Here is a 15,523-nt window from a genome sequence, read left to right on the forward strand (position 1 = left end):
GACTTTTACTAAATACCCATGACTAAAACATAGCCTTATAGATAGAAAATGCCTAACCTGAGATCATTTGGCACATATAATATTCTGACAAACAGTGCTAAATTTCTTAAAGGAACCTATTTTAATTAATTTTAACTCTAATTAATTAATAGGTTTACTTGTAAATTTTCAGCAAATACATTTTGACATAAAGTGCTGTAATTTTGGGGATGGTGCAGTATATTCTTCATACATGAAGTGGTTGAATCTTCTTTTTAAGTGCAAAACTCAGCTCAGCCTTAGCTATGGAGCCACTATCAGCACCTCCATAACAAAAATGGTCTTTCTTGTCTTTAATAATAATACCTCGTTCTTATAAGGCATTTTTCAAAGGAAGTCAGTATCATTATTCCATTTTACACATGGGTAAACTGAAGCACAGAGAGCTGAAATAAGTTGCCCAAGGTCACCCCCAACATGCTAGTGGCAAAGCTGATAATAGAACCCAGGTCTTTTTAATACAAGTCCAGTGCTCCATCCACTAGGCCACACTGCATCCTCGAATGATAATTTTTCAACTTACTTTAATGTCTCGATGCATGACTCCCTTGCTGTGTATATAGTATACTCCTTCTAATAACTCTTGAAAAAATTTTAATGTCCAGCTGACATCCACAAGGTGGTAAGGACCTTAAAACAATTTAAAATTTTTAATTATTTCAGCTGATTTTGCTAAAACTAAAATGCTTTATAAATCTATGGTAAAATGGTGTGTCAGTTTATCTGCAAACATGAAGACAGTCTAAATAAAATTAGCATAGGTTAAAAGTGATTTCCCATGGAGTAAATAGGAAATTTCTTCTTTAAGATAGCGGTTGGTGTATGAGCTCTAAAGACAGCTTATATCCTCTCTCATCTAATTATTAATGTGCTCATTATTCGCATGTCTAATTCTCTTCTGAATCTTACTAAGCATCCATGATAATTGGCTTATGGAAACTGTCAAAAGTTATGTCTTATGTAAAAAATAGTATTTACTTTTATCGGTGTTAAATTGGTTGCTCTTCGATTTGACTGAAATGTCCGGTGGAGTTAAAATTATAGAAGTTCCTGGTCCTCTGGTTCCTAAAGAGGATCCAAAAAAGTTATATGAAGGAATAAAAGTGAAAAACTTCCAGGTAAGAAGTTATTCTCTCTCCTAGAATCATGGGTTGAGAGTTTCAAAGTAATGCAAGAGATTTAACCTCACATCTGCTATTATTCATGGAGCAGAAATGGCTAAATCCCTTTCACTGCTTTGAAATTCTCAACACTGATGTGCCTGTCTCACTGATCTCTGCTCCAACAAAATGGTGCTGAAAAATGCTGACATCTTTCCACCATTCATCATTCTGTATACCTCTATCATGTTCCTTCATACCTGTCTCGTCTCTAAACTACATAATCTGTCTTTTCAGTCGCTCTTCATTCAGAAGTCTTTCTGTGCCTTCAATCATTTTCACTGTCCTTCACTGAGCCCCTTTTATTTCTGCTATATCTCTTGGATCAAGTGACCAGAATTGAACACAATATTCCAGGTAAGGGCATGCCAATTTAATATAATGGCATATTTTCTGTATTATTTTACACTCTATTCTTTATAGAGCCTAACCCATCTATTATCATACGGCCGATTCTTGTATCATTTTTAGGTTTTCAGATTTCTCTAGCCTTGACTAACCTAAACAGTCACCTACAAATTTTGCCACCTCATTTTGTTCAACTCTTTTTCCAGATTATAAATATATTAAACACTGCTCATAGTACAGAACCCTGAGGCTCCCCAATATTAACCTTTTGCTACACTCAAAACTGATCATTTATTCCTACTCTGTTTCTTAGTTTCTAAACAATGGTTATAGTTTACCTTTCACCCTATAACTACTTGGTTTCATTAACATCCTCTTGTGTGAGTCTTTGTCAATGTTTTTTCAAACTAAGAATAAATTATACTGGACTTCTTCTATCCAATTCTCAAACAGGCCCAATCTTGCTTAATTTAAGAGACCAAAAAGACCAGTTGTAGGGAGGGAAGGGTGGAAAGGGAAAACAAATAAAAACCAAGCAGGTAGGAAATCTCACTCCATGCAAAGAATATAACAAAAAATTTGTTTTCAGAAGTCTTCTGATAAGACATCAAGTTAAAAACACATTTTTCATTTCAAGATTTACAGTTCTATAGAATAATCTGTGTTAAGCAGATTTCTTTTCACACTAACTATGAAAGGGGTAGAGCATATCTTTAATGCTCTGTCCTTAAAAGACCTGTCCCTCTAGATATCAACAGTCAATGAAGCCTGCTGACATCACCATCTAAGAACTCCTCTGATTGGGACCAGATGCTAAATCCACTATGGTCAATCAAAATAATGCTGTAGGATGTTTTTCATTTTTTCAAGAACAAATTTTAAAGCTTTCAATTGCGTTGTAACCCCACTGCATTAGAGAAATCAACTATTAAGCCATCTCCTTGTCGTTGAAAACTAATGTTTAACAGACCAAGCAACCACAATTAAAAATTATTACACCTGCTTTTGGAACATAGCTCATTCTGATCAACTGAAATTGTTCTGGAAAAGGAACAAAATGTACATAATCTAAACTGCTCACTGAAAAGGGACAGGCCTTCTCAACAGCAGCTCTACTTCTCCAGATTAGTCCTACTTCTCATGCATAGCTTCACCCTTCATTTTTGGGTGAACTTTAAGTCTCTTCTACAAACACCTCATCTGTATAGACTACACACATTTTACTAAATTACTAGTTTCAGAGTAGCAGCCGTGTTAGTCTGTATTTGCAAAAAGAAAAGGAGTACTTGTGGCACCTTGGAGACTAACAAATTTATTTGAGCATAAGCTTTCATGAGCTACAGCTCACTTCCTCGGATGCATTCAGTGGAAAATACAGTGGTGAGATTTATTTACACACAGAGAGAACATGAAACAATGGGTGTTACCATACACACTGTAAGGAGAGTGATCACTTAAGATCAGCTATTACCAGCGGGGGGGAAGGGGGGCAGGTAGGAAGAAAACCTTTAGTGGTGATAATCAAGGTGGGCCATTTCCAGCAGCTGACAAGAACAACCCCAAACGTGAAATAGTTATGGGTGAGGACAAAGTCACAAAGTTCAGCCACCAGGTTAGCTGTGACATTATCGGGGATTCTGTTCCTGATGGCTTGTAGTCCATCTTTGTGTGGAATGTTGGTGTAGAGGCCTTCTACATCCATAGTGGCCAGGATGGTGTTTTTAGGAAGATCACCAATGGACTGTAGTTTCCTCAGGAAGTCAGTGGTGTCTCGAAGATAGCTGGGAGTACTGGTAGCGTAGGGACTGAGGAGGGAGTCTACATAGCATGTATACCTTCAAATCAGCGGCACTGCAATGGATACCCGCATGGCCCCACAGTATGCCAACATTTTTATGGCTGATTTAGAACAACGCTTCCTCAGCTCTCGTCCCCTAATGCCCCTACTCTACTTGCGCTACATTCATGACATCTTCATCATCTGGACCCATGGAAAAGAAGCCCTGGAGGAATTCCACCAGGATTTCAACAATTTCCAACCCACCATCAACCTCAGCCTGGACCAGTCCACACAAGAGATCCACTTCCTGGACACTACGGTACTAATAAGCGATGGTCACATAACCACCACCCTATACTGGAAACCTATTGACTGCTATTCCTACCTACATGCCTCCAGCTTTCACCCAGATCACACCACACAATCCATTGACTGCAGCCAAGCTCTACAACAGAATCGCATTTGCTCCAACCCCTCAGACAGAGACGAACACCTGCAAGATCTCTATCAAGCATTCCTACAACCACAATACTCACCTGCTGAAGTGAAGAAACAGATTGACAGAGCCAGAAGAGTACCCAGAAGTCACCTACTACAGGACAGGCCCAACAAAGAAAATAACAGAACGCCACTAGCCATCACCTTCAGCCCTCAACTAAAACCTCTCCAACGCACCATCAAGGATCTACAGCCTATCCTGAAGGACGACCCACCACCACAGATCTTGCGAGACAGGCCAGTCCTTGTTTACAGACAGCCCCCCAACCTGAAGCAAATACTCACCAGCAACCACACACCACACAACAGAACCACTAACCCAGGAACCTATCCTTGCAACAAAGCCCGTTGCCAACTCTGCCCACGTATCTATTTAAGGGACACCATCATAGGGCCTAATCACATCAGCCACACTATCAGAGGCTCGTCCACCTGCGCATCTACCAATGTGATATATGCCATCATGTGCCAGCAATGCCCCTCTGCCATGCACATTGGTCAAACTGGACAGTCTCTACGTAAAAGAATAAATGGACACAAATCAGACGTCAAGAATTATAACATTCAAAAACCAGTTGGAGAACACTTCAATCTCTCTGGTCGCTCGATTACAGACGTAAGAGTGGCTATCCTTCAACAAAAAAACTTCAAAAACAGACTCCAACGAGAGACTGCTGAATTGGAATTAATTTACAAACTGAATACAATTAACTTAGGCTTGAATAGAGACTGGAAGTGGATGGGTCATTACACAAAGTAAAACTATTTCCCCATGTTATTCCCCCCCCATCCCCCCACTGTTCCTCAGACGTTCTTGTCAACTGCTGGAAATGGCCCACCTTGATTATCACCACTAAAGGATTGCTTCCTACCTTCCCCTCCCCCATCCCCTGCTGGTAATAGCTCATCTTAAGTGATCACTCGCCTTACAGTGTGTATGGTAACACCCATTGTTTCATGTTCTCTGTGTATATAAATCTCCCCACTGTATTTTCCACTGAATTCATCCAATGAAGTGAGCTGTAGCTCATGAAAGCTTATGCTCAAATAAATTTGTTAGTCTCTAAGGTGCCACAAGTACTCCTTTTCTTTTTACTAAATTACTGTTATTCTGATTGAATGAAAGGGGGAAAAGGACCTAATAACCAAAATCCATGTTATTAACTGCCGGCAATAAAGTATAAAATCTAACATATTGACTTCCAAATAGAAAATCAAAATACATTTTTTTTTTTGCCCTGTAAGTATTTATATTGTAAAAACAAACTATAAATCTTACTGGAAGATTCCTCTGTTCGCTCACCACATCTTTTGTTTCTGTCAACAATCCAGTCCCACAAGGAGATATCACACAGTTGCATCTGTATATGAAGCATCAGACAATACTCCATCTAACAGGAAAATATTGGTACATATTTTTTCACTGTAATATAAGGGATGATCACTTATACAATTTTGTTTCAAGACAAATGATCTGCAGTTTTAAACTAAGATTGAGTACGGAGTGGATGGCAGATAAAGTGCTATTAAATTTATTGTGTTCTAGGTGAGAGAAGAGAACGTATCATTATTTTGCTTTCCTTATTCCTCAAATGGTACTAAGTAATAACTGTTTAAAAAGCATAATACAAGCTGTATACAGTGTAGTTGTAGCCATGTTGGTCCCAGAATTATGATGATAAAATAATAAAAGCTAACACAACAACATGACAGATATTCCTAAGATATCAAGGAGTATCCGGGTAAGTCTATGGAAAGATTTTAGGTTGTTTTTTTTTTTTCTTTTTCAGATGGACTATGTAGGGAAGCATTCTGACCAAAGAAAATAATTTATAAGAATATCAATATTGGAAGATATACTTGTTTTGATAAATGTAATACCAGAATCAAGATAACACTGGATCTCACTGCCGTTAGAGCAAAATGCATTCAGATAGGACTAATCAATTAATTTTTTCCCTTATAGTTAGTTTCATTTTCTGATGATGCACTAGTACAACCCTGCAGTGGTTGGGTGCGATCACTGTTGAGCTGAAATGCTATTTTCAATTACTGTTTTCAATTTATGAACATATTTATCAATTTAATATACCCACAGGAAAACCCTAAAATTGGACCTCAACTACCCAACAATGTCCCTTTAAGATATTAATTATGTCGTATCTGATAGATACCCAGCTGCAGTCCATATCCCAACTGATAAGGAAAGACACTGTAGTTGGTTCCATACAGCTGCTGTATCATATTATTACATAGTTTCTCCGTCTTTTGGCAGTTTGATCCTGCACCACTGAAATCAATGGGGGCTCTGCCAATGATTTCAATAGGAGCAGAAACAGCAGAAGAGCTTGTATTATTTATTAGCACATTGACTATGTAATTACGTATTCAGTTTCTCAAAGTGTGTTAGTTCATTTGATAATTAGATGATTGTAGCAAACATCTTTAAAAACTTTCACAACAGATATTTTGAGAAGCAAGACATATCACTGGTTTAAAGGTAAAATGATCAGCTTTAAACAGCATTTTAATTTTTTTAAAATGAAGTTTTGTTATTAACACCACTTTGGAAACTCAAAACAAATCTACTTTCAAATACTCTCTCCACTTTCACAACATTTTTTAATAGTGGTGTTTTTGGTTTTTTTGAGAAAATGGGGATAGAATTTATATTTCCTGATGTTTGTGGATTCACTTGCAGCCCACAAGGCATATGTTTATCTAGCAGGATCTGCTTGGGAAGCCCATGTGCACTTTTCAAGGGTGGAACGAAAAAGAGCAGCATTTCGTACAACTGAACACATGCTAAGTCCTCAGAAATATGAATATTAAATATAAATTAACGTGTTAATTAATAGTATCTTCTATTTGGTTTGTTTTACATATATAAAATCTTTGCTTCCTGTCCTGCAACTACTTCCCTGATAATCCTCCAAAAATATGGCCCATGTCTGATTCCTTCTCTCCAACTTCCTACTCTCTCCTCCCTACCCCACTTCCTAAAAGTTCAAATTTCACCCATGTATCTCCCAGCACCTTTAATCAAGTCATTTAATACACAACACATCAACTTCATGCCTCACCCAACTCTCTCGCTTTCAATGCTTCCTGTCCCCTGAAGATTACTTCCCACTAACACAAGCCCTGATCTGTCCTTGACCTCTCCTCAATTCCCCTATTTACGCTCCCTCTTCACCATTTGCAGCATAATCTAAACCCAGCCCCACTAAATCTTAACCAGCTAATTTCTACACACATAACACCCTTTCTCCTAGAACTCTTGGCTCCTGACCCAGCCTATCATCACTAGCCAGTAAATTCTGACACTCCCAAAAGTACTGCCCCTTATCTTCTCTTTCCTTGCATCTCCCTTCAGGAATTCCAGAGGACACTTCCATAAAAGCTGCAGATCTCTGGAAACAACCCTCCCATGCCAAAATGAAGATTTCATTATGTGGGAACTCTGACAGCAGCAGAGCCTTGAGACCTTCCTGAAATGGCTAAGCACCTCCACCCCCACCCCAAACACTCAGTTGTCTCTTTCTCCTCAGTATTTATATTTCACCAAGAGATTTCCACTTTTCCACGTGCTTCTGCTTCCCTCTTTTTCTCCATAAGTGACATTGCCTGTCTGGAAGATAACTGAAAACTTGCACACACACCACATTTAGATGCATTCGTCAGCAATGTTTGGATTGGTCACTAGTGCAGAATGTTGGAGGTTTTTTGGCTTATTTGGGTTTTGGGGGGTTTTCTGTTTTGTTTTTTGCAAGAATAGCATTTCTGATTTTTAAAATGATATGTATGATTTTAACTGAAGAGAGCCAAAGTGACAAATATTATACTTTTCTTTAATGCTAAATTTTGGCAACTCTTGTGGTGAGCATCCCTATAATTATGTTTTCCACTCAAAAAAGCAACATTGAGATAAAATTACTCAACGTTGGCTCCAATCCCAGTCATACCATTTATAGAATTCACTGTTATAATCAAGGGCACACTTACTTAAGACTACTCTGCACACATCATTACATCAGAGATCAGTTAACTGTATTTAAAGAGGGGTTTATTTACCTCACACTGCCTGTGCACCGACTTATGTTTCTGGGAGCATTCGTCTTCAGTGCAAGAATCACTTGAAAAGATACTATCTTTATTCAGATTAGAATGAAGTCCATATGATAGATGATTTTTAAAATGAACTGGTCCACTGGCAGTACTATTTGTGCAACTTTCTTGTGAGTCAGTGAGTGGTTCACATTTATTCGTTTTTATTCTTTCTTCACCATCTCCATGGGTAAAATCTTTCGTTATATCCATATGCTGCATTGATTTATCATCTTGATTCTCAAGAAAGTTATATCCAGAGGATTTAATTTCTTCTGAGGTATAGTCAGCAAAGATAATGGAACTGCTGCTTTCCATATTTTGAATATGACACAGGTCTCTGAAGAAAAGGAATCAATAAGTATATACAGTTTGTATGTTACCTACTAACCACAAGAGGCGGACATCAGAATTGCACTTCAGCTTTTATTTTGGAAATATTATAAAAAGAGATATGGCTATTTCAAACCCTGGTAAAACTGGGATAATATCCAATATTTGTTTTGCCCTCAGAAGCAGGAGTTCTGCCCCTTCCCTACAAAAACCTTACCACTGCCCAATTGTCATTGTAGAGTCACCCTTTATAAGACTCTTCCGAGTGTTTATTTCTGATAACTGACCTTTTCAGTTTGGCAGAGACAAGCAGCTACAGCCCCACGTGATCATTTGACAGATGTCTGTTGCATCTTGTCCCTTCCAGCTGGTAAGTGTTGCTATTACATTTCCTCCCTTCCCACCCACCTCATCTTTGATGGCAAATCCTCACATTTTTCTGTTGAATAGAAACCCTCTACCTCCCTAATTATGCTAAATCTGAACTGAATCTTGTTGGTGAATAGCACACAATTTGTGAAGTCATGTCTAGTAATAATGTTAGATACTATTGTGATAGACCCTATTAACTCCCAAGCTGGAGGAATGTTAGACCTTTTCTCACCCTCAGACAACTGATGAAAGGGGGAACAAATACAAGAATAACTGATGCCTAATAGTTCACTACTTGATACAAGGAAGTAATATTGCTGTAATACAAGTTTAACTCTACAACATTTAGTGTTACATGGAGAAAGACCCTATGTTAAACCCAGATTAATATTATCATTTAACACTGCAACACTTACTCGCCACTTTCTTGGTCAGAAGACTTTTTGAGTGACTGCAACTTCAGGACTGTCTTATCTATTAGATGAACAGAAAAAGTCACATTTTACAAAACATTTCATTGCATATTAACATTACAGGTATAGCTACTGATTAAACTACTAAAACTTACAACGAAGAGCAGGGGTTTTACCAATACATAACCTCATTCATTCTTGCTATATTTTTACCCCTGGAAACATAATGATAGAGGGCATTTCTCAACCAACCAACAGCCCTCAAAAGTGCAACATTTTACACTTCTCTTTTAAAAAAAAAAAAAAATAAATAAGAAAAACCAAGCGTTATAAGGAAAAGGAACTTTCACTATAAGGGATGTATTGAGTTCTCGTTTACATGTTAAATTTAGTTTTCATATTTAGGAAAGCATTATTAGTATGTCAGCTAATGCTGAAATAGGGGGATTTTAATTAGTGAAAGAGATGGAAAGCAACTGAAATTTGTTCACCTTTATTTTATTTTGGAAGCAACATTAATCAAACGCCATGTTTATGAAAAATAGTAACTCGGTGGCTTACCATACATAGAGGTTTCTGAGACAAATGTGGAACATCTATTTTTCTAAGCTGATGGAGACCATATAATCTATTAATCAATCTAGATACTTATATGGTCCGCATTACTGTTGTAAGGTATATCTCACAAGTATTTTAAATAGAAATAACAATTGGTATTCTCCATCTCAATGAGTAAGTTGCCTGTGTGCATTCCCGTGGCACCACCTTCCAGAGTATTCTTTCCTACTGGCATTCTTCCCTCCATGCCTGTAACACACACACATACACAGGAGTGCTGCTATGCAAGGGGTAGGCAAACTTTTTGGCCTGAGGGCCACATCAGGGTTCCAAAACTGTATGGAGGGCTGGGTAGGGAAGGCTGTGCCTCCCCAAACAGCCTGGCCCCCGCCCCCTATCTGCCCCCTCCCACTTCCCACTCCTTGACTGCCCCCTCAGAACCCCTGACCTATCCAACCCTCCTGCTCCTTGTCCCCTGACCGCCCCGCCTCCCTGGGACTCCCCACTCCTAACCGGCCCCCGGGACCCCACCCCCTATTCAACCCTCCCTGTTCCCCATCCCCTGACCTATCCACAAACCTCCGCCCCATGCAACCGCCCCCTGCTCCCTGACTGCCCTCGGGACCTCCTGCCCCTTATCCAACCCCCGGCCCTTACAATGCCGCTCAGAGCAGCATGTCTGGGAGCTGTGCCACCTGGCTGGAGCCAGCCATGCCACAGCGCTGCCCGGCACAAGCTCGCAGCCCCACTGCCCAGAGCACTGGCGGCACGGCGAGTTGAGGCTGCGGTGGAGGGGGGCAGTAGGGGAGGGACTGGAGGCTAGTCTCCCCGGCCGGGAGCTCAAGGGCCAGGCATGACAGTTCCATGGGCCGGATGTGGCCCATGGGCCATAGTTTGCCCACCTTTGTGCTATGCGAAGGAAACAGGATCATCAAGACCTCCTTGCCAGAACGATGAGAGAGTTATAGCGCTATGAAGTAGGCATTCTAGAAGTAATGTGGTGAGACGTGAGAAGATAGGGAAAACCGAAGAAAAAGGAAAACAAAAGGAGATGCATAGTAGAGAAGAAGTGTGGGGGGGGGGGGGGAGAGGGGGAGAGAAACCGTGCCTCCCTGTCAATGACAGATGTTGATGTCTCAAAATCAGATTCTGCCAACAGAAAGCTCAGAAGCTACACAGAAGCCTTAATTTATCTTACCAAATATTTTAAAAACCCTAATATGGAAAACAAAGTAAGAGGCAGTTTACATTTTGCCATTAAAATAGTTCTGGACTGCATCAATTTTTCTCAAGTTTTCTGAGGCAGTTACGAAGAGGAGAATGTTGGAAAGGGATCACCAGATTCCACCACAGATCTGTGATTTCAGAATCTGTTATCAAATGAAGTTCTTTTCAACCTCCTTAATACACAGTGCTTTTCCTCCAAAGGTCTCAAGTGAGTCCTTCCCCCAGGGTCCCTTCTACAACTAGCCACACTGCTATGCTTTGCCTGAGCTGCTTTTTTTTTTTTTTTTTTTTTTTTTTTTTTTTTAAACTGGATTCAACTGGAGCCTATGCAGCGCCCAAAATCCTACTCAAATATTTTAATAGGTAGATTTAGATGTCCTGCATTTCTAAATTAACCATTATACCCCTGATAATCTCTTGATCAGGACAATGCAGTAGGTAAGGGCACCTGATAACCATTGTCATGCTTCCTAGAAAAACCGTTTGGAAAAATTTCTGGTTCCTTCATCAATTCTGAGAGTTGAGTGTTCTGCAAATTAATAGAACAGACATGCTTATGGGAAGTATGAAGTTACAATGATAACAAACAATACTCCCCTTTTGGACATGCTTGTTGAACATGTTCTATCCAAGCAGTGTGATAGCCTACAATATTAGGATGTTGCAGGCCAGCCAACACTTTAACTTCTTGTAATACCTGAAAAAAAGACGAAAAAGCAACTTTATGATCATCCTTTAATTTGACTGTAAGATGAACTCAAAGGCGAAAAAAAACAAAGGTTTCTAGATACTGTTATTTTACCTCTTACTGGAATTTAAGAATTTGAGGACAGATTATTATTTTGCAGCATTAAGGATAATAAAATTCAGATCTTGCAGACTAATGTTTTATATTAGACTCAGACTGGGGCTAAATCAACACACTAAAATAATATAAAATCTGTTTAGAAACATATGATGAGATACAAAATTTATAAAATAGGAGATATGCCCACTTACTGCTTTGCCATAACCAACATTAATGCCACTGCTAATTATATTAGGAATCAATTACAGTAAGCACTGAGTTAAACAGAGAATCTGAACATGGAAAAATAAATTCATACCTTCATGCAATCTCTTTTGGTTACTTTCTTAAAGAGATTTTTTTTAATTGCATAGAACTGACCATCTAATTTGTTTCTGACCTGAAAATAATTTTAAAAAGGGAAAAGTTAGAAAAAAGCAAATGTCACAAATTTAGATCAATGTGTCAAAAACTCATTTGCACAACAGTTTGTTTCCTAAGAATCAAAATCTTACACTCTTTATTCAGATAACCTCTCAATGACATTAGAGGAGGTCTTCTGGATTGGGCCCTAAATGTCTCGTGCAGAGGTGCCCAAGTTTTGCCTAATATACAGCAGCACAAGAGTCAAAACTTTCATAAAATGAAATAGACATCACTGCAGCCATCCTTCCCTTCAATATGGGGTGCTGCTCACTGAGACTACAGATCCCCACCTACAACATTCCTTCTTGATCTGAATGGCCTCACCAATGATATATTGACAAATGTTTTGTATTTTTAACTACTGACTTTGGGCTATAACATTAGAGAGGTAACATTAGATAGGAAATGAGTTCTTTGCTTATTATTACAACACAACTAAATATTTTTAAAACAACTTTGGCAAGTAGTACATGACTCAGAAAGACAAGGAGGGTGAGGTAATATCATTTATTGGCCCAACTTCTGTTGGTGAGAGAGACAAGCTTTAGAGATATAAAGAGTTCATCCTCAAGTCTGGGAAAGGTATTCAGAGTGTCACAGCTACATACAAGGTTGAACAGATAGTTTAGACAGTTACATGACTTATGAGTCTGAAACTAAATAAAATATATTTTAGAAAATGAAGGTATTTTAGATTTATAAAATATCCACCAACATAATAATATGGCTGACAGAGGAAACGAGGTTAGTTACTTGACACCTAATTTTCAGAAGAACTCAGCATCCGCTGCTCCAAGAGAAGCCAGCATCAACTATGGGTGCTCAGCATTACTGCAAATCAAGTCCTAAGACTGTAAGCTCTCTGGGAGGGAAGAACCGTCTTTCTAGGCATTTATATAACACTCACTACAATGGCACCTCTGGGCACTACTACAATATAAATAGTTAGTAAAAATAATAGTTACTCTGCACCAGTGGTTGGTAGAACCCATATTCAAAATTTAAATAATTTTCTTTCTTAATCAACCACAGTTAAAACAAAATAAGCTTCCCTGCTTATTTTATATAGATAAATGCAAGTACTTCATATGAGAAGTAAGGGTTCTCTCATATTCAAGATATAAGAATAAGACTGTCCACAAAAATGAAATATACAATATATTCTGTTTTAGACAAAAATGCATTGGAATCTTCAGAAAGCACCCTTCTGAAAGGAAGAACTAAAACCTCTTACACAGTTTTGATTCATATTTGTTTTATTGCCTATTATTAAGAACAAAAAAACCCAGGTGAACTAATTCCATCTCAAACAGTTATTAACAAAGCTGTTAAAGTAGAGGATAAAAATACCTTGTACACTGTACCATATCCCCCTTTTCCCAGTCTTGCAATCTCATCAAATTCATTTAAGTAACGTGAAGTTTGTGCTTCAAAGAGAACTTCATTTTCACTAATTAAAAAAAAAGTGCATTTTATGACTGGTTAAACTAAATCACAAGCTAAAATTAAATAAGTCACAGATAGAAATGACACAGAAACTTCATTTACATTGTGAAAAATACCTAAGTACTATGACACTATCCCTATAGTGCAAACTGAAAGCTAACAGTGTGTGTAAATAAGAAGGTTAATGTTCCAAACAGCAATACTTTGTGAAGTTCAAGGGGGAGATTTACGCTATGTCTACACTAGAGACCTTACAGTGGCACAGCTGTATCAATGCAGCTGCACCACTGTAAGATGTCCTGGGTAGCCGCTCTATGCTGACGGAAGCGAGTTCTCCCACTGGCATAATTAAACCACCCACAATGAGCAGTGGTAGCTATGTCGGTGGGAAGAGCGTCTCCTGCCAGTATAGTGCTGTCCACACTGTTCTGTCAATATAACTTATGGTCAGTCAGGGATGGGGTGTTTTTTCACACCCAGGAACGACATAAATTTGGACAAAAAGTACAAATACAGACACAGTCTTATTGAAATGGTGGTGCAAGATGACCTGCTGAAGAGATTACATGAGACTGAGTTAACACCTAAGTGCTGTAAGCAATACAGAAAAAATATATTTAATTAGCATTAATTACTAGGAAACCCATTTGCAGATTAGTTACTTGCTATTCTGAAAAATTTGGTAAAAAATTTCTAAGAATTCTGCACCACAAGGTGAACTTTGATCCTATTTTGATAACTTTAGTTTAGTTTAAAATATTTACCATCATTGTACAATAAACTAGAAAATATTTTACTGTGTATTTTAGGCAAAGTAGCAAAGCCTTTACTGGATAATGGGGGTGAAAGTTCGGGGTGAGGAGTGGGCACGTTACATGAGAATTATTTTTTACAGATTAGCAGAGTGAGAATTAGAAATGATTTATACTGTTTATATCAAAAGGCCATTATCAGCAATAACTGTTTTCCTAGAATGATTTCACAGAATCTCTCTCAGCCACAACTTGCTAACTCTGCAACAGCTGGAGGAGCAAAGCTTGCTATTTTCTCTTTAATAATTCAATCCCCTTTTTTCAGCTGCCAAGTAGGACATTTTGACTTTAAAAAGAAAAGCTTCAACAACTTTTGTGAAATTTATCTCACCCCTCTTCAAAGAATAATAGTAAGGGGAGAACCCTCATCTGATCCAAAAACCGTTTCAAAATAAATACAGAATGTCTTTGTCTCCACTGAAAACAATACTCTAGCCACTATTGTCATAATACATTCCAGATTCCTGAAAAAGCATTCCCTAAGATGCAAGATAATGATAATCATGCCCATGTCAGAATTTCAGCCTGCACCCAAACTCCATTGAAATTCTAAAGTTAGCAGGAAACATTTATAACAACTCTTATTTTATTTAATGGAAAAAAATGAATGGGACTATTTCTCCGGTAGTTCCAGGAGAAGGGTCAGAAGATCCAGCGTGGAGTGTATAACCTCTAGCTGGTGTCTGTATTTCCTTTACAGACCCAGAAATTTAACTGTGAATCCCATACGGAGAACCAAGCATCATCAAAGGCCAAACATTAAGGGGACGCTTTTGGTCCCGGCAATGGGCTATCATGTCTCAGCTATTTAAAAAAAATTAACTTTAATATAGCAGCCCATCAAGTAAAACCCAATGCCCTACATGAAGAAAATGCAATATGAAATCTCTCTCCATCTTTACCCTTTTAAAGAGTAAGCTTATGTTTTTGAATACACTTTATCAAATTTATAACACCCAAGATCGCAAATGCAATATTTTCATGCAAAGCTGAATTCTATTATTTTTATAGTGCAAAACTTCAAACAGAAAGTTAATCTTAATACTTGTCACAGCACTTTGGACACATACCTGACTGTGCGAGAATCTCCACTGTCAAGCTCCTATAAAACAACAAAATATAAAACTTTTTTAAAAAGCTATTTACAGTCAGAAACCTGATGTGCAGTTAATGGTTAAATATGAACTTCATTACGAGAAGGTAAATCAGCAGGACAG

General features: G+C 38.3%; 1 protein-coding gene across 5 annotated transcripts in view; it reads right to left on the reverse strand.

Annotated features, from left to right (window-relative positions):
• The window catches only part of EIF2AK1 (eukaryotic translation initiation factor 2 alpha kinase 1), a 37,893-nt gene that overhangs the window by 11,078 nt on the left and 11,292 nt on the right, over nt 1–15,523 (reverse strand). The window contains exons 4-12 of one of the 5 annotated variants that reach the window (XM_038419504.2): nt 15,377–15,408; nt 13,399–13,498; nt 11,942–12,022; nt 11,433–11,532; nt 9,054–9,111; nt 7,900–8,272; nt 5,129–5,216; nt 1,018–1,104; nt 563–669 (exon numbers count right to left, since the gene is read on the reverse strand). In XM_038419504.2, the coding sequence (XP_038275432.1) occupies nt 563–669; nt 1,018–1,104; nt 5,129–5,216; nt 7,900–8,272; nt 9,054–9,111; nt 11,433–11,532; nt 11,942–12,022; nt 13,399–13,498; nt 15,377–15,408 (1,026 nt within the window). Of the gene's footprint in view, nt 1–562; nt 670–1,017; nt 1,105–5,104; nt 5,217–7,899; nt 8,273–9,053; nt 9,112–11,432; nt 11,533–11,941; nt 12,023–13,398; nt 13,499–15,376; nt 15,409–15,523 lie in introns of all 5 variants that reach the window. The other 4 variants (XM_038419503.2, XM_038419506.2, XM_038419505.2 and 1 more) reach the window with 4 other exon arrangements.

Source organism: Dermochelys coriacea, chromosome 10, assembly GCF_009764565.3.
Source record: "Dermochelys coriacea isolate rDerCor1 chromosome 10, rDerCor1.pri.v4, whole genome shotgun sequence".
In the NCBI taxonomy this organism is placed as follows: Eukaryota; Metazoa; Chordata; order Testudines; family Dermochelyidae; genus Dermochelys; species Dermochelys coriacea.